This window comes from Phytophthora sojae (assembly GCF_000149755.1).
Source record: "Phytophthora sojae unplaced genomic scaffold PHYSOscaffold_11, whole genome shotgun sequence".
Taxonomy (NCBI): Eukaryota; Oomycota; class Peronosporomycetes; order Peronosporales; family Peronosporaceae; genus Phytophthora; species Phytophthora sojae.
Genome location: NW_009258125.1, coordinates 726,977 through 746,272, shown reverse-complemented (window position 1 = coordinate 746,272; position 19,296 = coordinate 726,977). Strand labels below are relative to the sequence as shown.

The window sequence follows — 19,296 nt, the reverse complement described above, 5'->3', positions numbered from 1 at the left end:
TCGTTCTTGGTGTCTACTTGCTCGAGCACGAGCGTTTTTGCAGTACCAAGACCCCGATCCGATCCCAGAGCCAAGCGCGACGCTGTGCCCTAGCGAGAGCGACGAGTTCAGGTGAGACCTTCGCCTGAGCCTGCTTGGTCTTGAGGCGGTAGAGTGCGTACCACGTTGCGAGTCGGACGTCCGCGGGGTTGAATCTGTACATTGCGAGAACGACTCGGGGCATGCCGCAGTGTACAGCTGCTTCGACGCACGTGAAGACGTTGAACTTCTGCTGCTGCGGGTCGGTAGGGACCTTGTGAGTCGTGGTACTGTGGACGAGCTCGTCTCGGATGCGCTGCTTACGCAGCACTTCCCACACTTTCCTTTAGTCTTGAGTCGCGATGGCTTCTTGGAGGACTTGCAACGGGAACTCGGGCGTGTGGTGGATTCTCGTGGGGCTGGTAACAGAGAGGAAGGACCACATAATGAGGATACTGAACTGCGTCGTTCGCTGCGGAATCAAGAGTGACGAGGCCATGCCCACGTGTGATCCGCGCATGTTGCAAGCGCATCTTTGTCAACATCGGTTGGTGTAGTGCGCAGATCATTCCGCGTCGAGGGGGAGCACACCATCAAGACCAAGCAGCGACGACACCGTCATGCATATCACAAAGATCACGATCGAGGTAATGGCTGCAAATAACTTTTTTTGTCTTTTGGCCACATGAAAGGATCTTGGTGTTGGCTAACCCGACGACCAAGCCCGGGATCAACCACTTCAACTTCAACTGTAGAGGCAAGGCGGTTGGATCTGAACGGAACAAATTGCCCGTTTGTAATAGGGCGAGCGCGAGGAGAACGGTGTGTTCCGCTCTGGGTCGGTTCGCTCCACGCAGTGAGGCCACGACCTCGAGAAGACTGAGGAGGCGAACACCCGCACGACTTGACACGCACTTGGTAGATATTAGACTGAGCTCCTACTCCTACTGCTACACATGCACGTTGGGTAGCGTCTCCAGAGCTCCCAATCACTCGTTGCACTTCAACTCCTGTCCCCTGCTGTCCTCCTCCCAGGACCTTGTCTCTCCTTCCTTCGGCTTCTTCCAGGGCAGTGTCCGCACCGTCGCTCCTGCGACGCCCCCTCCAGTGCGCCAACGCACCACCGTGTGCGCTAACGGCTGCAACCGGAGCCGATTCATAACACGGTGCGGTCGTGGAAGAATCGACTCGTTCGCTAGCGTATGCGGTGATACAATGGGTGCCTGCCAAAAGGGTCATAAGGACCTAACATAGTTACCGCAGATATGCGGGTGGATATGTCGACATATAGCCTAGTTGCACCCGCCACAACATGCTTATCGACAACAACTCCGTCCGATTACAAATGTCCAAGTACCACCTCTATTCGCCCTACAGCGTCACTTTGCTCCGGACATTTCTACGGCTAGATCTTTCTGCAGTTTATCTCAGCATGCTCATTTACGATTCAGCGCTCTTCTGCCCACGCTGCCGCGGTGATGGAGCTCCAGAATGACACGTGCGACGCTCTGTGTGTGCTGTGCGAGGCCTACGTGAGCTACAACAAGGATCTGGGCGCTGTTCGACGCGCGATTCACAAGCGGCTGGTGGAAGAAGCGTGGAAGATCGCAATGCGCTCTCGCCACTATCTCACTGCGCAGTGCCTGGACGTGCCAAGCAACTCGGCTTGGATGGTGCTGTACACCTACGGCGATGACAGCAACTTCCTCAATGCAACAAGTCTGACGAGGTGAGTTACACTTCGAGACTGTGCAGAGGTACACCTATCTAACGTGTCTGGTTACAGGGCTTCTTTTCAGCAGCTACTACGCAGGTTCGCGCGGTTCTTCTACCTGCCGTCTGTGACGGCAAAAGGGGGCCGTCCGACCAAGCTGCGGTTCCATCACCAGGCGCTGGGCCTCATCCTTTGCTTTTACGTCGGATCGATGGAGCAAGGAGCGCTCTGCATGATTTTCGGCGTGCCGCCCACGACGCTCTCACGGTATCTGCGCAGGGCGGAAGAAGCACTGGCAAAGGCCTTGACCAACTTTGCGCCAGCACGCATTTCGTGGCCGTCTGCAAAACAGCAAGCTGAACTGGCAAGACTCGTGGAAGCACGCGAGCCGCTGCTTACGCACACGTTTGGTTTTATAGACGGCAAGAATTTAAAGGTATGTGCATTTGATGAACTTGCTAGTGTAAATCTGACAATGGTGTTCTTCTTTTGTGTTAATGCTAACCAGGTTCAGGAGCCATCGAATGCAGACATGCAAAATGCAATGTACAATGGATGGCTGGCTACACTCCGTGTACGTCACAGGGACAATATGCTTTGCGGCAGACGGTTGTATTATCTGGAGCAAGCACAATTGCCCTGGATCTTGGAATGATGCAGATACATCGCTTGGTTTCCCCATGAAGTTACTGGATCCTGCATTTTGCCCTGACACACGGATGAATGTCGTTTCCGACTCCGCGTTTCCATGCTCTGCATCCGTCGCCGGCCGCATCCTGACACCGCTAAAGGATGGGGATCTCGATCGCATTCTCCCCTCACTCAGGAGTCCGGTGCGGCTGCTGCACAATGCCATCACCTCGGCGCGTCAAGCCGCTGAATGGAGCATTCAGAAGATGTACCATCGACTCAACCTCCCGCTACCATACGACCCCAAGCTGCGTGGTCTAAGACTCACGAACCTCTTCCGACTTGTGAACTATCGAGTGCGAACCGTGGGCATTTCGCAGATCCGCACCACTTTTTCTGGTGCGATGGAGGTGCCGCAAGAGCTGCAATAAGGTGGTTAGAATTTCGTGGGTTGGGTATCCAGCTTTCTAGTTAGCAAGTCATGAACATCAGCTAGCCCTATATGTAAATGTCGGTTGGTGTCATCAGGAACAAATACATGAATCGATGCTGTCTTGAGAGTTAACTAGGGATGTCTGGGAAATGCAACGCTACAGAAATGCAGGGCCCCTTGTTGTCTTGTTCTTATCTGGTCTTCGTTAGAGCTCTGGCCAACATCATGATTCCCGGCTGTTCGTGCCGCGGTAGCAGCGTGTCCACGGTACCCTTATTGCTTCTTCAGCAACGTTCCGATGAAAAGCATCATCTCCTGCGTGCGTTCGCGCGCATCTTCCTTCTCTTGGCGGCGACGCTTGATAGCCACCAGCTTGTCTGCACGGAGGCGGGCCTCCGTGCGCTGCTCACTTCTTCTGCTGCTAGAAGCTTGCTCCATCGTTTCGAGCTTTTGCTTCAACGCAGTAGTTGCCTTCATGGCGCGGATGCGTTTTGCCTTAGCGTAGCTGGCTTCGAGAAGATCCCCTTCCCCTTCGGCGGCGCGCTTCGGGGTCACGGTGTAGCCAAATTCACGCCGCCAAGTCGGTTTGAGTAGCTCTTCAGTTTGGGGTAGCGGGCGGCCTCACGTTCATCACGCGAGCGCAATGGCGAAGTGGTAGATGCCGCATCTGGTATAGTAGCAGCCTTAGCTGAGGCCGCACCAGCCGACACCCGGTTGGTGTTGGTGTTGCGGGTGGTCTTCTTTGTAGATGAGCGCGCGTTCGTGGCGGTCACAGGGTTGCCGGAGCGTGCCACTCGAGTCGGCGCCGGACGAGGCGTATTGCCAAATGCCTCCAAGCCCTCCATGAGAGGGTCGAAGTTCAAGAGCTCTTGAAAGTCTTCACCTTGCTCCACGGGAGGGGGAGACTGGTCACCCGCTGCGACCATTGTGGGGTCTTCGTCGTTACGGGGGTCCAACCGGCCGCTCAATCCTCCAGCAGCAGTAGCGCCAGATGCGTGGCCACCGACGCGCACCACGCCCCCATCTCCGTCCTGGTCTGAGAGGCTTTCGTCCGGATCGTACTCGAAGCAGAAGTCGGGCTGATTGCTGGTTCCATCTTGGTCTGGATCAGCGTCAGCCTCGTCGTCCATCTCAACAACGTTCGCCTTCTCGTCGATCGCTTGTTTGAGCTTCTTCGCCCTCTCGATGTGGGGCGGCATCGTCGAAACGCCGGTGGGCTTGCGGGTACAGTAAAGCTGCTTGAAATTTCGGCGCAAGCTCTCGAAATCGCGCTCAGCCCAGCCTCGACCTCGACTCCCGTTGTAGGCCGTAGCGAGGCGTTCCCATTCGTCTCGACCAAGTGGTAGATACTCAGAAACAAGTTGCAGCATGCGATTCACTGCGTTCATTTTGTAGTTCATGCTTCCAGCTTGTTTGGGCATCTGCAAAGCAAAAGCCAACGCCACAACGCATATTAGCGAGCCACTTACAATACTCTTTACGAAGAGCGTCACCTCGACGTACTTGCAGAAGGCAGAGGGGAAGAGCGAGCCGAGGAACTGCTGACGAGGCGGTGGGCTTGTTGACGACATGGAAAATCGAAGAATGAGCAAGCCCGAGGCGGCCGCAAAATGCCTCCCTCGGTGGGCCCGCCCTCCATCGCTCGTGGACTTGCAATCGCCACCACCAATTCGGCTCGGCAGATCTTGGAAGGTTGTCAACGTGAGGAAGTTCAAGGCGCGAAAATGCCCTTTCGGTAAAACTTGGGTTGTCGTCTAATCTGGCGCGCAAGCGTAGTATTCAGTACGCTCGTTTGTTTGATCAACCAACAGCAACTTGCGCGAGCGATCTGACATCGAGAGTTGAATTATCTGTGCATCACATGCAGAATCATAACTACACATCGACTGCATCGACATAGTATGATGCTGGTTGTGTTCATTTGTGTCCACACGTCACGGGTCCTCCTGGTCCTGAATTCCACCGTGGCGGCACGTGTCCAAGCCGCATCGACACACAAACCAGAGATCATCACCATAGTCGACGCTGATTTCCTCTCCGTGGCGGATGCCACGTGTGGTTACAACCACTACTGTCGTTCGCCGTCCATTTGCAACCACCGCAAACCTGGCCGCGGGTCGGCAAGAGTGGTTGACAAACCTCATCACCCCGCCCATGTGCTCGGCATTAATGGCGATCCGAACTGGGTGGGCTGGAACTTCAGGTCGCTGAGTCATCACGAGACGATACCCGTTGTTGCGAGGTCGGTTTACTCGAACCGCGCTGACGTGTTCCAGTTCACCCAGGTACTGGCCAATTACTTCACCGTCCTCAATGTTCTCGCTTGCAACGACTGCCAGCGACCGCGTGAGCATATTTCGTGCCAAAAAAACCTTGTTGGACTCTTCAATTCCGTTCCCGCAGTGACCACCGTAAGCCAGCACTTGACGCTGCAGAAAATCTGCATCAGTGAGTTTCGGCAGGTACCCACACGGCACGGCGACGAGAACGTGCACCAGCCGAAATGCTGTACACGTGGAAACACGGATCCAAGCGAGTTGAACTGGTTGCGAAGCTGAGCAACTTGAAATGGCCATCGTGCAGCCATAAATCGGTCGCCTGGACGAGAAGCCGGCGAGTATGGTCGGCTGCCGGTGGTCTCCTGGTGTGTCCAACGAAGCTCTCTTGGATTGATGTCACGGTGTGCTGGCTGCACCACCTGCCGTCGCGGCCTCAAGTACGGGTCGATCGAACTGCGTCGTTCCCGGCGATGTTGCTCTCGTCGCCGCTGCACGAGAGCGGCAGCTCGAGGCGGCGAGCCCGGCGGTGTCTCGAGTAATATTGGCGAAGATGTGGTTGGGCTGAGCGGACCGGGCACCGGCGGGGTTTGTGGCTGCTGTGCAAGCCGCCGGGCTGGGTCTGGTGACACCGTCGCAGCATCGAGCTCAGGGGATGGAGCAGGATTTGTCTGTGACTTGGCAACGCGCACGCCATGTTGTGGAGACAGCCAGGGCGGCGTTTGCGTTCCCACTGGGCTCGAGGACTCTCCAACTTCGGCATCACTGCCGACAGGGTGAGGTGATGGAGCGCTCTCACGAGCGACATTTGGCGAGGTGTTCTCATCTTGAGTGCTCTCGTCTTCGCTTGATGTATCCTTGATACAGCGGTGCCGCCACTAGAGCGCCGAGTGCCTCACATGAACCATCTTCACACACGAAAGTTAGAATCGGTTTGTGCTCTGCCATCAAGCTAACGAACATACCTCCGCTGATCCTCAAGAAGCAGAGCGAGCGACGAGCGAAGAATCCGAGTAGCGACGCGCGAACAAGCAGAGTGGGCGACGCGTGCAGAAAAGATATATGACAGGCGATCTTCACAAGAATGATGGTCGGCATATTCAATACAAAGTCGTAGTAAGTCGTTAAGATGGGTACACGGCATAACCGCCGGTTTATCGAGACGATTTTCCGGTCTCACGAGATTTATGTTAGCTGATGCCGAGCATATCTGCTGCATTTACTCCGGGTCCTTATGACCCTTTTGGCAGGCACCCAATGGTGTTGTCCAACATAAACGCGTCAACTGCATCATCGATTGACCGGTTAGCTGCGTCTGGCTAACGTAAGGCTAAGTGGAGAAGTATTTCTCCTTCATGACGCGACGAATCGTTGCATGCGCCCAGCGGTTCCAACCACCAGTAGCGATCTTGCCGTCGGGACTGTAGAGAATCCGAATCGACCAGCTCTTCTGGAACCGCTTACGAGCGTCGCTCTCATTGTTGTACCGAAGCACGCGAACGTTGTCAGGGCCCTTCTCGATGGCAACAATCCAGCAGGTTTCATCGGCATCATGCTGCTCGTATGCGCTTGTGGAGTCCAGCTTGTCCTTGTGAAGGCCGTTAAAAAAACTCCGCCAACACCGAGACCGATGACTGTGGGGACAGCTACCGTAGCTGCGGCGATTCCTAATGGCACGGTACCAGCAGCGCCAATTCCTTGCAAGACGGCGACGGTGCTTCCACTTGCTACGCCACCTCCGGCGCCAATAGCTGCGCTGGACATCAGTCCGGCAGCGACTGAGTTGGCAGCAATACCAGAAGTAGTGAAGCCGATCCCTTGAATGGCCGGAACTGCTGCCATCGTTGCTGCGGCCCCCACTGCGGCTCCTGCGCAAGCCCCCTGGGTTTGAGAATCCTTCATCGTGTTTTGGAGTGGTCTACTTGTTGCTGATAGTGATGATAGTTAGTGATGAATACAACATCCAACGGTTTTGGCGATGGAGGACCATAGTACGTAGTAAATGAGAAAATCAAACTTCGCTGTTCGGAAAGCAACAAATTATTATTTCTTGCTGCTCCAGGTTGGGGACATCTGGTACATTTGAGACAGCCTCAAACAAAATGATACTAAGTCACGAGATATCGAGATAATCGCGTTTGAAGTTGACCAATCAAATGTCGTACCTAACAGGGCATCGAAAACTCGAAATTTAAATCACTCGTATTAAGCGAAAAAAACTCTAATTCGATTGCTTTTAGCACGAATTTTCCGGCAATATACAATTACGTGAATTTTGAAGAAATATTGAGCTCACAAGCCCCAAATAAAATCCGGGATTTGGGGGGTCCGAAAATGGAGATATTTTTTTCAGACCGACGTCACTCCTTAACATTTTTCGTCTCTCAATAGCTCAAAAGACGCCCAGAACACGGCTCTTTCAAGCGGTATGCTTAAATCGCGATTCGTACTTTGGTTGATTAGTATATTTTTGTTTGAGGCTGTCTCATTTACTTCGGTGCAATGGGCAAATTCATGCGGCCTCGGACGGTACTGCAGAGTACTCAATAGTATTGAGTATATTGAGTCAATACTCTGGGTTCGGTGGCAACAGAAGAACATCCACGAAGCTTTTCTCCGTGTTGAGCGTGCCGCCCCCAATGTACTCGAAGCTCAACGTTTCATTCGCCTTCACCGGGATTGTGTGGACGTAGGAGGCCACAGACGATCGATTGGACTCGAGGCACGCATCGTCAGCCACGACGGCAACCTCGGTCTCCTCCAGACGCAGTCGGAACGCAACATCCGATTGACAGTCTGCGTGCTCCAGCGAGATCGAAACCTGTGCCATTCCGGCTTTCGTCACTTGAGGCTGCAAGTAGTCGAACGAGAAGAACCGCCTGTCGAAGCTGCTTGTTGGTTCCCAGTAGATCGCCTTGTTTGTTGCGATGGCGAATGGCTTCGCGCTCACAAAGGCACTCCCACGGAGCAGGGTAGCATCGGTGATGCTATGAGAGGCAGCGATTCCCGGCCTGCTATACAGCCCCATAATGAACGAAATGCTGGAGATTACGAGGAGAATCGGCACAACGCCGATACGCCCCCCCACCAGCCTTGGAACTCAGTGCATCGCGTGAGATTATTTCACGTTGTTTCTCACTAACGCGGTGAAGCGTGAATGTGTAGTTGCAGCATTGAGACTGCCCATCGACCACGCGGAGCTGCAAGACGGCACATTCTTCAGACCGTCTCACCAAGTCCAGAGCTGCTTCATCGCAAGAGTTGCGGGCGACGTGAGCATCAATGGCAACCTGAGTGGAATGCTCAAACGATTGTCAGATATGCACCAAAAATGAAGATTCTGGTACATCCCCCCATTGATACACTAGCACATACCATAAACAGAGTTGAGAGTTTTCCCCGCGAAGGCAGAGTTATGTTGAAGTCGCGGTCCGTGATGCGGGTCGACCTAGTAAAATATAAAAGTCGAGTGTTCACACATAGTTAGATGAGTGTGTCTTAAAACACTTTAAAGCCATGAATCTAGCTACCGACTTACCATGCATTATGGGTGTATCCGTCTAGAAGCTGCACCTCAAGTACATTGGACGCGTCGATAACTCTGCAGAAGAATGTAAGCCCCGGGCATGACGGAAAAGTGTTGAAAACGCCGCGCGAGGACACCATGGTACTTTTGGGAGGAAAGCCAATTGAAGAATGAAGTAAGAGCCATGCAATGCTGTTCTGTGCATGTAGTAAGTAGACAAAATAGAGAAAGAGTCAGGTGGCTTCAGGTATGAAGCCGTATGGTTGGTGATGGGAAGTAATGGCTGCATTAGTGACTAAATCAAACGCCCGAGTGGATTGAACTCTAGTAACTCCAGTCTTCGATGTCGTTAGCTGGTAGGAGATTATCTCTCTAGTAGCGAAATTGCAGCGAATGCCTTCAACAACAATTTTCGTCTGCGCATGATAAACCTTCTTACTTCTACCGAGCACGCTGGCTGCGAAAGGTTCGACAGTTTGAATTCGACAAGTTCGCTGGTACAGTTTGTTCAGAGCTCACCAAGTAGTTTTGATTTGTATTTTTCTTGAGAAAGCTGTATCAACTGATGGGATGTGAACTGATATCAATGTCCTGTTGTAGGCTTCAATCTCGAACGAAACCGATGCCACCTACGCAGCGTGTTTCTTCATCTTCTTGCCCTTGATCACCTTGTCAATCCACGAACGGCCAGCCGAGACGCGGGAGAAAATGACGTCCACGACCACAGCAACAATCTCCTCCTCCTCGTCCTCCTCCTCGACTTTGACTTCATCAAGTACGAGCGCTGCCACCTCAGCCACTTCGTCGAACAGTACCAGCACTTCTGCATCCACCGCCACGTCCAGCACCTCGTCCGATTCGGAGTCCGCGGCCAGTGACTCAAGCACCGACTCGACCTCAGGACAGAGCGGCTCCGACTCGACCTCGGCCCAGAGCAGCTCCGGCTCATCGTCCAGTTCCTTCTCGCTCTCATCAACGGGCGGTGCAATCGCCCCTCGATCCGGACCCGCACTCTCAAGTTCCGATGCGATCCCTCAAGTGTCTGCAGCCATGGGCACCGTCGCAGCGGTCGCCGTTGCAGTCTGCGCCTACTTCGTGTAAGTAGAAGGTGACGACTTCGGTGATTGCAAAACATCACAAGTTAATTATCGTATCAACAACACTGTATTTTTGCATTACATTATCGCCTTCTTGCGTGTTCGGAGTGACGTGTCCAACGATAAAGATCCTTGACAATTAGATCGCAAGGGGCTCAAACTTGCTGAGTAGGTGGTCGTGCATGGACTGACGGAAGCTGCGCATTTTGTCGCCGATTGACTTGAAGATAGCTCTCTGTACTAGCGCTGCGTGCGCCGGCATGTCGGAAGCCATCTCCAGCTTGTAAACGTTTTTCACCACACACGAATGCAGAGTCCTCAGGAGACGCCGAGATGACGGTCCAGTTGTAGTCGCGGAGCACGAGTTTTCCCACGAACCACTTTATCATTCCCACGAGGAGGATTCGGTCGCCCTCGTCGTATCGACGGAAGGTTGAGACAGAGTTGACACACAGCGAGCCCTCCACAAACGACGCCTCAACGTTCACATCCAGTGGACTGGGAGACTTCCGGTGTACCTGTAAGGGTTCAATTCAAGCGTTAAGTTAGTGCAGATCTAACAAAAAATAAATAAAAAGGTTGTCCACACGTACGTAATGAAACAACTTGTCGGTCTCTCTCTTCTTCTTCGAAGCGTGCAGCCACAGCATTTCTCCAATTTCTCGAGACGATCCGGCCACAGGCGTGATGGAGCTTGCCTGAATGCAGTTGGATTCGGGCAAGGATTGAGAGCGGAAAGACACTTTCATGCTGCTCTCCATCACGGGGAACACCGTGTCGGTATCGAGTCGAAGGCAGTCCAGGTTATTGGTCAGTTCTTCTAGTACCGCGTCGCTGAGGCGAGCTTCGCGTGGTGGTCTGTAGACTTTCGGCTGCAATTGAAGCACGAAGTCCAAGTCCTGCAGCAGAATAGTCGTTTACATTGGAGACCATGGAATAGTATGTAATCCTATTAGGCAGGTACCGACCTTGAGCGCCTGATACCTGTCCAACGCACTGAGAACAGGCGCACGAATCTTCATGAGCTCCGCTAACTTGACCTTCAGCTTGCGGTTGGTCTTCTCTGCGTGCTGTCGTTTCTCCCCTTCAGCGGCCGCTGCGCTGCGCCATCGATCCCCGCTCGAGGTAGAGGGGGACGCCAATGCTGCGGAATGGTGCAGCCGCGCGGCTTGCAAGTGAGAGAGCTGGTCTGTCAGAGTGTCCGCCTCCAAGCGAAGGGTCTGCAGCTCTTCTCGCTTGCGGCGCACTAGCAGCGCGGAAAACGGCACTCCACCACGCTTGGGCTCCCTCGGCTTCGGCATAAGTATTGATAGTCTCTGCTTCGTTCCTGATCAGAGCCTCTGACCAACTGTGACGAATTTTTTATGCTTCGGTAGAGAGGGTCCTCGGCTGTCTCTTAAACGTGAATCATTTTTGACAGGAGTCTTCGCTTTAAAGTTTACAGTGTTTACAGTGTAAACACAGCGCTCTCCGCCAACGGGATACAGAACTCCCCTGCTTACCCTCGCCTGCATAAAGTTTGGTACCTCGAACAGATAGTACAAATCACTGTTCACGTGGTTGAGAACTGAACGCTGAATCGGGCTGTGGCAAAATAGAAGTTTTTTCTCTTGTTAGGAAACTATAAAGAAACCAATAGTTTGCCCAAGAATTCGTCGCTAGTGAATGCAACTCAGCAATCCTACCCCGTATGCGTGATACTTTGGTGAAACAATGCCATTTTGCCGTCCAAGGACACTTCCGTCCAGAAATCTTTTAAGTCATACGAGGGCTTGATCCACTTATTCTTCAAGGCAATCACTCAGCCACCCTCGCTTGGAAGTTCAGCCATTGATAGAAAGGTCGCTTCAGGTTCGTGAACGCCAGCGCTCTCCCATCCACACTGCCAAAGGTAGTCTCGACATCAAAGTCTTGTGTGCGTTTCCTGAGGGTTCTCAAACGCCTTTTACCCAACAGTCTTTTGCCGTCACGGTCCTTGAGATCAACGAGGCGAGTGTCTCGGATCGACGAATCAAAAATCTTCAAGCGGAGATCGCCCTTGTCGTCACCAATAAAACTGATTTGGTGGCGGTCGAACGCGTATTTCAGCGGACTGAAGAGTAGCAGCCCGTTCCTTTTGTCGTCAATGTCCGGAATCTCCATCACCGCGGCCGGATCTTAGTTGCTGCGGCGAAGCACGTGCGACGCGATCATGCACGCACGGTAAGGTCGGCCGATTCCAATACTCTTTTTTAACTTGGCCGATACGGATTTTGCTTAGGTGGCATTCTTCTTCGTCTTCTCTCGCTTGAGCTCGTTGCCAATCCACGAGCGTGCGCCGCTCATCATTGAAGCCGAGACTGGCAAGGACTCGGACGACGTCCTGCTAGGCGTGTTGGTCGGGGCTAAGGGCTGCAACGAGGACCCCATCATTTTCTCCCGCGTCTCGGGAGCGGGTTGCCAAAGCCATCCATGCAAACGCCCTCACCTTCACCAGCCGACAGAGATCAGCAGTCTCCGTCCTCTCAGAGCTTGATGTCCATACGCTGCAGTTCGGATTGCACCGATCCGTCCGCCGAAAAAAGCGACGTGAAGCCCCAGCCCACAGGCGTGACCTCCTTGCCCACCTCAACGTCCGCGTTGTCAGCATCGGCGAGCTTCACAGGCTTTACTTTTTGTGACAGGGACCCCCAGCTCGAGCACGGCAAAAGCGTAGCCCAGGTAGCCCTCTTGGAACTTTGCGTGGATCGTGGCTGACACGACCTTGTTCATCTCTCCATCCACGCCGATGATGTAGTTGGATCCCACCGAAACCCAAAGACTGGGGGAAGTGCCGTTGAAGCACAAGGGGGAGGTCAGCACGTAGGTAGGCGAGATGAGAGCCCCCGCGCAGAAATTCGGATCGAAGGGCTCTTTTCGAATACCGCTTCTTGGATCTCTCAAGGACGGTCTCTCCACCAAAGAGCGGAGACAGTCTTCATGGTTCCTGACGTTCTTGGTCTAGTGTTATTTACTTGGGGGCGAAAAGCGGAATGGACTAACGGTGCGTGGATCTTCTGTCCTCGTTCATTTACGGGTATCGCGCGTTGTAAATAGGAATGCATACGCTGATTATTGTTTAGTTTACGAATGGTCTTGCTATTAAATATCAAGCGCAAGATTGCGAAGTGGTTCGCCGTCAACTTGACGTTTGCTAGAATGTAGAGCATATAATATGAAGGGCTATGAGGCGATCAACCGTCAACCTAGTGCAGAGTTCGTTCGATGAACTGCCTAGGAACAAGGATCACGACTGTTTTTCTTGTTTTCCAGTAGATCAAACTCTTTTCTTCTCCTGACAAGGCAAAGTCGAAGCAAAACACATTCGCGGTAGCATATACTCGCATGTAAAGGGAAAAAAACGAAATGGCCCGAGTACCATTAGGCAGAGGACAAAGGCACACATCGTGCTGCATCCTGTTCCAACCATGCCAGCATCACGCGCGAGCGCTTTGCGTCGCCCCTCACTAGCACGCTCAAGCGTGGCCGCGAACGTTTGGCGCTCTTGAACCCCATTAATCAAGAATGTGCCGGCGAGTTTCAAGACAGCGCGCTCATCGCAATTCCAGCGCCGCCTCGGTCGACGCCTTGCCGGTGACGTTCACCATCTTACCACTTCAGCGCCGAGCACCGATCGAAGAGCCGAGCTGACTCGAGCGATGGCAGACCTCGCCGTGTCAACGTTGTCGCTAGTTGCACGAGTTGCAGCTGATTAGTTGATTAAGCAAAAGACGAGTACAGGTGATCCCGAAACACGGAGCTGAGTAGCGACAGCGAGTAGAAGCACGAACAGCACGGCGGCAGGGTGGAAAAGTATTGATTTCATAGCAACAGGTACGAGCTGAAGAAGGCGAGGCCGAGGAAGTCGGGGAGGGAAAACCAGCACGTCGCAGCCGGAGTGGAAACAATTTGAGCTGGATCGCGCGCACGTCCATTTTGCGGTAGCGCAGCTCGAATCGGTTCTCTGCCTTCGCCTTCTCGTGTCGCGGGTGCTTAGTACGGACGGTACCGGTCCGATCGTCCGCCTGAGCCTCCTTGAGAACCCGAGCCGCCCTGACGGTAGCCACCGCCATAGCCGTAGCTCCCAGAGCCGTAGCCCCCGCTGGCCTGGTCGCTCTGGCCGCTCTGGCCAGCTCCTTCTTCGCTGTAACCTCCTTCTGCAGCGCCTGCACCGCCTTCTCCTCCAGCACCGCCCTCCTCGTTGCCAGTACCGGCGCCGGCGCCACCGTAGCCGTAGCCACCGTAGCCACCATAGCCGTAGCCGCCGCGGCCGCCACCGTATCCACCATAGCCATAGCCAGCGTACGACTGAGGGTATCCATAGCCAGCGTACGCTGCAGCGTTGTAGCCGCCGTAGCCTCCATAGCCTCCGCCGTAGCCACCCCCGTAGCCGCCACCAGCGTAGCCGCCACCATAGCCGCCGCCATAGCCGCCGCCGTTACCGCCGCCGCCACGGCTTCCACCTCGCCAGCCTCCGCGACCACGAGGTCCGCCGTAGCCGCCGCCGCCACCGCCACCTCCGCTGCGAGCTTCCTTGGGCTCAGCACGCTTGATCTCGACAGTCTTGCCGTGGATCTCATGGCTCTTGCTGAGCACCTCAGCCACCGACGACTAAGCAACACCGTCAACAAACAAGTAAGTACCCTGACGACTGGCGAGCAGAGCCAGCCTGAAAACTCTAGTAGCGCGGCGCAACAAACCTCTTCCTCGAACGTGATGAAGCCGAATCCGCGCGAGCGCTGGGTGTCGCGGTCGATCATCACGACAGCGTCCGTGATCTTGCCGAACTCTTCAAAGTAGTGGCGGAAGTCCTGCTCCGTCACCGTGGGGGCGAGGCCGCCCACGAAGATTTTCTTCTGCTCCGTGAAGCCGCCGCCGCCGTAAGCTCCGCCGCGTCCTCCACGAAAGTCGCTACATCACATCAGCAAGGAGGCAGAGACACTGCAGGTTAGTCTACACATCGAGCGCCATCTCCCATCGCAGCCTGCTCGCTGGCTGCTTGTACACTGTCTAACGCTACGCCAAAGCCCTTCCACGGGAGTGGGTGAAGAAGGGCTGGACGGAGAGAGCGAGGGTCGAGCGTGATGGGGCCAGAAGGTGGCGAGCAGCAAAACGCCATTCGATCGTGTTGAGTAGGATTTCTCTGCTTCTTCTCGTCCTGTCCTTGCTCTGTTGCTTCTTGCTCTCTCTCCCTGCCCTTCTTCTTCTTCTTCTTCTTTAGCTCTCTTTTGTCTCTCTTCCCAATAAATACAATGTACAGCAGCAGCAGCCGTCGTCATCTCCACTGGGGGCGTCCCAAGTACTAACCTCGAGCCGCCGCCGGGCGCCGTCTTCTCCCTCGGAATCGCGCGCTTCACCTCCACCGAGCGTCCGTCCAGCGTGTGCGTCTCGTCCAGCACGCGGTCGATCGCTGCAGTGTCACAAGACACGCACAACGTCAGTCAGCGCCCAATCACAAGCCAGTTTCAACTGCACGCGGGCGGGCCGTACCTGTCGCGTCCGCGAACGTGACGAAGCCGAAGCCGCGCGGCTGGCCCGTGTACTTGTCCTTCATGAGCGCGGCGTCCGTGAGCGCGCCGTACTTGCCAAAGTGCTGGCGCAGCGTGTCCTCCGTGGTCTCCCACGACACGCCGCCGATGAAGAGCTTGCCCGGCTGGATGCTCGTGCCGGTCTTGTCGATGGCGCCGCTGTGGTGCTCCATCTGCCCGCTGCTCTGCGCGTAGTCCCCGTAGCCGTACGAGTGCTGCTGCTGCTGCTGGCCATACTGCTGCTGCTGCTGCTGCTGCTGCTGGCTGTACTGTTGCTGCTGGTTGTTGTACTCGTGGTGGTGGTGCTGCGGCGGCGCCTGCTGCTGCGCGTCCAGGTCGTCCGGGTTGCCGGCCAGCGCGCGGATCTCGTCGTCGTCCTCCGCCGTGGACGCCGCCGCCGCCGCCGCCGCCTGGTTGTCGCCCGCGGGCGCCGCCTGCTGCGCGTCCACCGCCGGCTCCTCCTGCTCGTACACGACGCCAAGCCCCTCCATGAGAAAGAGATGCGGTCCAGCTCTTTTCGCGAATGTCTTGGCCCGAGTATCGACGGGGGGAACCAGTGCCTTGGGCGTCTGACGATGATCCCATTGGCCCAAATAGATTGTCCCCCGACCGCCTTTTCAGCCAATAACCGCCATGTTGAAGCGCCACTGCAAACGAGCACCAAGCAGCCATGATGCTCGGGACGCGGCAGCGTCGCGAGCAGCGTGGCATCACCTTCTCCGCCCTGTCCATAAGAGGGGCGATCCGCGTGCGAGCGGCGCTGGCCCGGAAAGATGCCAAGCTCCAGAAGGCGAGGGGCAAAAGGCGGCGGCGCGTCTCCGAGACGCCGTGGCGCATCCGCGAGCCGAGATGAGATGGAGACGCAGGACAATGCGGCTGGAAAGGCTTTGGCAAGAGCGATGTGGCGAGGGCGGAGCTGAGTCGGTGCAAAAGCGATCGAAGCTGAGCTGCGGGAGGAGATCCGCGTGCGACCTGAGCACTTCAGAGGCTATGAATCAGAGCGGAAAGACCGCTCTGCAGAGCAAACTCGAAGCAAGAGTTGACTGGGAAGCGGCAATACGGTTTCGGCATACGGAGGCAAATACTGCAGCAAACTGGAGGCCACCGTCCAGCAGCAGCGCCAGCACGTCCAGCGCCTTCAAGAAAAGCAGGTTACCGCCCAATGAGCTTCTGGCGGTTGAGCGTGCACAAGATCAAATACACGCTCAGCATTTACTGAAGAGCAACATATCGCTGCAGTAGCAGCTGGAGTGCGAGCAAGCAAGGGGCCACAAACCCGAAGAACCGGTACGAGAATTGTCCGAGACGTTGCAGCTGCTCGCCGAAGACACGCTTCAGATGAAGCTCAAGCTCGCAGGACGAGATCAAATGCTACTGAAACGTGGTAAAAAGTATGCGGAGCTTGCTCATGCTTACCGCGTACTGAGCCGGCACGCCCAAGCGATAGAACTATCCGAGCGCGAGCTGGTTGCAGTGCTCATTTCGACCAGCACTTATCTAAGACACGCTAACAAGGTTCTGCTACGGGTGGCAAGTCGCAGTCGGTAGGTGCAGCGGGGACACCGAGGGGTGATGAAGTCGTGGACTAACACCTTGGTTATGTTGCTCTGCAGCGAAGATTCACCAGGGCGAGCGTTGCGTGAATATGGCAAGTGAAATCGAGAGCTGCAAGCTGGAGTAGTTGCTGCTAGAAAGCAGGTACGAGAGCTATCTGTAGATTGAAGCGAAACCCGAAGGAGCACAATCCGGCTGACACTTTGCATTGATCAGCTTGAGTCCGTGGTGAGCGCTTTCCGGAGCAGTGAAAGGCGAAAGGATCAGACGATATCAGCGAACTGGAATCTGAAGTGTGCAATGCAAAGAGCTGGAGAGCTGCTTGGATTCTTGCCAGAGCTCCGCGTTGGACTCCCGAACACGTGCGGAAGGAAGGCCTTAAACAAGACAACGGCGTACTACAACACGCCGTTACGGCACAGCTCGTAGCGACGCGATCCATAAGATCGAGAAGCTGCTGGACATCCGCGAGCAGCAGCTTGGTTTCGCGTGGCGACCACCGGCTCAGTCCATCCGTCCGCAAAGGCTGGCGACACGGCAGCTCTCCAGAAGCAGCTCGAGAACGGAGACGAGTCGTCGCCCGATTCCAACGAGAGCGACTAGGGCGGCAGCAGGCGAAGTGACAATGGCGCCAACGCCGACCAGGACGATTTCGACGACCTCTCCAAAGTTTCGAGCATCGCTGAGCTGCATCGACGTGTCGATCTCCTGAAAGCCTCGCGGAAGGTCTTGGTCATCGAGCAGCACGGATCTTGCTCCCCGCGAATCCAGCCACTTGTCGCTGCGCTTAGCCAAGAACACCCGAATACCGCTAATAGGACCGGTAATGTCCGGGTTCACGGCCTTGATCGCTTGCTTCAAGTCGGCTCCAGTGGCGTTAAGGTCAATGTTGCCATAGCATTTGCCGACTGCTTCCCCAGAATCGCAAAACAGATCAGCACCATAGTTACCCGGAGAAGATATTGTCGAGATGTGATTGTGTTAAGTGTGGTCGTAGACCATCCTATGTCCATCCATCATATTCCAGTTGTTTTTTCTTCATTCGATACTCTCCATTCTCAAGGATAAAGGTGATGAAGATCTTTTGTGCCATCCTTGGTGAAGACGGTGGTGTATGCCGCGTCGAACTCGACTCCAACGCTATCGGGCTCGACTTGGTGGAAGCGATCAAGGAAGAGAACACAGACCTGACGTGTCCTGCACGGAAGATTCGCGTTTTCATGGCCAAAATCGATGTGGCTGGATTCGCCCGCTTGTAGAGCCCTTGAGCTCGACGACGAAGGACTTCCGCCAGATTTCGAGGAGATAGACCCAACCACGCCGCTAAATGACGCCAAGCACTTTGGAGAGGGTGTAAAGCGTGGAGTCATCCACGTTTTGGCAACCATTCCACTCTCCCCATCGGATCGCGTTACCCTCATTCCAGAAGCACTGGAACTGTTTGAGCGGCTTTTGACTCTCAAACTCACACAAGCCCCACCGACACTGACTCAAGATAACCACGATTTCAACGACTCGCTGTGCGAATTTTATGATTGCTACCGCCCCAACCATCGCGTACGTTGCATGCTGCTCGACGTGGCGCTCCCACAGTCCCTGGTGATCGCGTCGCACGAGTTTCGCCGCAGCAACCAAGATCTGGCCGCGGTGATGGAGATTCCGGACATCGACGACGAAAGGAACGGGCTGCTGCTCTTCAGTCCGCTGAAATACGCGTTCGACCGCCACCAAATCAGTTTTATTGGTGATGACAAAGGTGATCTCCGCTTGAAGATTTTTGATTCGTCGATCCAAGACACTCGCCTCGTTGATCTCAAGGACCGCGACGGTAAAAGACTGTTGGGTAAAAGGCGTTTGAGAACCCTCAGGAAACGCACACAAGACTTTGATGTCGAGACTACCTTTGGCAGTGTGGATGGGAGAGCGCTGGCGTTCACGAACCTGAAGCGACCTTTCTATCAATGGCTGAACTTCCAAGCGAGGGTGGCTGAGTGATTGCCTTGAAGAATAAGTGGATCAAGCCCTCGTATGACTTAAAAGATTTCTGGACGGAAGTGTCCTTGGACGGCAAAATGGCATTGTTTCACCAAAGTATCACGCATACGGGGTAGGATTGCTGAGTTGCATTCACTAGCGACGAATTCTTGGGCAAACTATTGGTTTCTTTATAGTTTCCTAACAAGAGAAAAAACTTCTATTTTGCCACAGCCCGATTCAACGTACAGTACCCAACCACGTTTGTCACTTGCATGCTGCTACTTGCTGAAGAAATCTAGCATAGCCACGAAGGCTTATGTCATCCAAGTGGTAAACTTTCATACTTCGAAGTAAGAAATGTAGTAGAATAAGGCTAGTTGTTCATCCAACAATCATTGGTTTTACCTCGGCTGAATCGGATGTCGCTTTACTTCGTCGTCGTTTTGCCCTTGCTCACCCATATAGGCGCGGGAGAAAATGGCAGGGTCCTCGTTCAGGCCGTCAGAATCAACGCCCTCACCTTCG

General features: G+C 54.6%; 12 protein-coding genes across 12 annotated transcripts; 4 read left to right on the top strand and 8 right to left on the bottom strand.

Annotated features, from left to right (window-relative positions):
- Window positions 1-13: 13 nt before the first annotated feature.
- PHYSODRAFT_339913 (hypothetical protein) lies at window positions 14-538 on the bottom strand (the record flags this gene model as incomplete). The annotated part of the gene is made up of 2 exons (XM_009537917.1): window positions 14-337; window positions 398-538. The coding sequence occupies 2 exons, from the start codon at window positions 536-538 to the stop codon at window positions 14-16; spliced, it is 465 nt and encodes a 154-aa protein (XP_009536212.1).
- Window positions 539-1,496: 958 nt separating this feature from the next.
- Window positions 1,497-2,387, top strand: PHYSODRAFT_526628 (hypothetical protein; the record flags this gene model as incomplete). The annotated part of the gene is made up of 2 exons (XM_009537916.1): window positions 1,497-1,747; window positions 1,805-2,387. The coding sequence occupies 2 exons, from the start codon at window positions 1,497-1,499 to the stop codon at window positions 2,385-2,387; spliced, it is 834 nt and encodes a 277-aa protein (XP_009536211.1).
- Window positions 2,388-2,451: 64 nt separating this feature from the next.
- Window positions 2,452-2,793, top strand: PHYSODRAFT_526020 (hypothetical protein; the record flags this gene model as incomplete). Its single annotated transcript, XM_009537915.1, has 1 exon — window positions 2,452-2,793. The coding sequence occupies one exon, from the start codon at window positions 2,452-2,454 to the stop codon at window positions 2,791-2,793; it is 342 nt and encodes a 113-aa protein (XP_009536210.1).
- A 101-nt stretch (window positions 2,794-2,894) lies between these two features.
- On the bottom strand, window positions 2,895-3,565 carry PHYSODRAFT_288792 (hypothetical protein). Its single transcript, XM_009537914.1, has one exon. It carries the CDS (start codon window positions 3,270-3,272, stop codon window positions 3,069-3,071), a length of 204 nt encoding a protein of 67 aa, XP_009536209.1. The 5' UTR covers window positions 3,273-3,565; the 3' UTR covers window positions 2,895-3,068.
- Window positions 3,566-3,766: 201 nt separating this feature from the next.
- Window positions 3,767-4,183, bottom strand: PHYSODRAFT_427116 (hypothetical protein; the record flags this gene model as incomplete). The annotated part of the gene is made up of 1 exon (XM_009537913.1): window positions 3,767-4,183. A coding segment is annotated over one exon (417 nt), but the record flags the coding sequence as incomplete, so codon positions are not given.
- Window positions 4,184-4,729: 546 nt separating this feature from the next.
- On the bottom strand, window positions 4,730-5,371 carry PHYSODRAFT_526976 (hypothetical protein; the record flags this gene model as incomplete). The annotated part of the gene is made up of 1 exon (XM_009537912.1): window positions 4,730-5,371. The coding sequence occupies one exon, from the start codon at window positions 5,369-5,371 to the stop codon at window positions 4,730-4,732; it is 642 nt and encodes a 213-aa protein (XP_009536207.1).
- A 1,053-nt stretch (window positions 5,372-6,424) lies between these two features.
- PHYSODRAFT_306135 (hypothetical protein) lies at window positions 6,425-6,913 on the bottom strand (the record flags this gene model as incomplete). The annotated part of the gene is made up of 1 exon (XM_009537911.1): window positions 6,425-6,913. One exon carries the CDS (start codon window positions 6,911-6,913, stop codon window positions 6,425-6,427), a length of 489 nt encoding a protein of 162 aa, XP_009536206.1.
- Window positions 6,914-7,637: 724 nt separating this feature from the next.
- On the bottom strand, window positions 7,638-10,995 carry PHYSODRAFT_339908 (hypothetical protein; the record flags this gene model as incomplete). Its single annotated transcript, XM_009537910.1, has 5 exons — window positions 7,638-8,058; window positions 9,231-9,610; window positions 10,000-10,212; window positions 10,288-10,593; window positions 10,663-10,995. 5 exons carry the CDS (start codon window positions 10,993-10,995, stop codon window positions 7,638-7,640), a joined length of 1,653 nt encoding a protein of 550 aa, XP_009536205.1.
- A 496-nt stretch (window positions 10,996-11,491) lies between these two features.
- On the bottom strand, window positions 11,492-11,836 carry PHYSODRAFT_339907 (hypothetical protein; the record flags this gene model as incomplete). Its single annotated transcript, XM_009537909.1, has 1 exon — window positions 11,492-11,836. One exon carries the CDS (start codon window positions 11,834-11,836, stop codon window positions 11,492-11,494), a length of 345 nt encoding a protein of 114 aa, XP_009536204.1.
- Window positions 11,837-14,412: 2,576 nt separating this feature from the next.
- PHYSODRAFT_526739 (hypothetical protein) lies at window positions 14,413-15,413 on the bottom strand (the record flags this gene model as incomplete). Its single annotated transcript, XM_009537908.1, has 3 exons — window positions 14,413-14,568; window positions 15,016-15,122; window positions 15,203-15,413. Coding segments are annotated over 3 exons (474 nt in total), but the record flags the coding sequence as incomplete, so codon positions are not given.
- Window positions 15,414-17,864: 2,451 nt separating this feature from the next.
- PHYSODRAFT_405055 (hypothetical protein) lies at window positions 17,865-18,023 on the top strand (the record flags this gene model as incomplete). The annotated part of the gene is made up of 1 exon (XM_009537907.1): window positions 17,865-18,023. A coding segment is annotated over one exon (159 nt), but the record flags the coding sequence as incomplete, so codon positions are not given.
- A 4-nt stretch (window positions 18,024-18,027) lies between these two features.
- On the top strand, window positions 18,028-18,789 carry PHYSODRAFT_306131 (hypothetical protein; the record flags this gene model as incomplete). The annotated part of the gene is made up of 1 exon (XM_009537906.1): window positions 18,028-18,789. One exon carries the CDS (start codon window positions 18,028-18,030, stop codon window positions 18,787-18,789), a length of 762 nt encoding a protein of 253 aa, XP_009536201.1.
- Between the last annotated feature and the right edge of the window lie 507 nt (window positions 18,790-19,296).

What these genes read in the sequence shown, in the direction of transcription:
- PHYSODRAFT_288792 (XM_009537914.1), bottom strand. Translation starts at nt 3,272, where the DNA reads ATGAAGGCAACTACTGCGTTGAAGCAAAAGCTCGAAACGATGGAGCAA.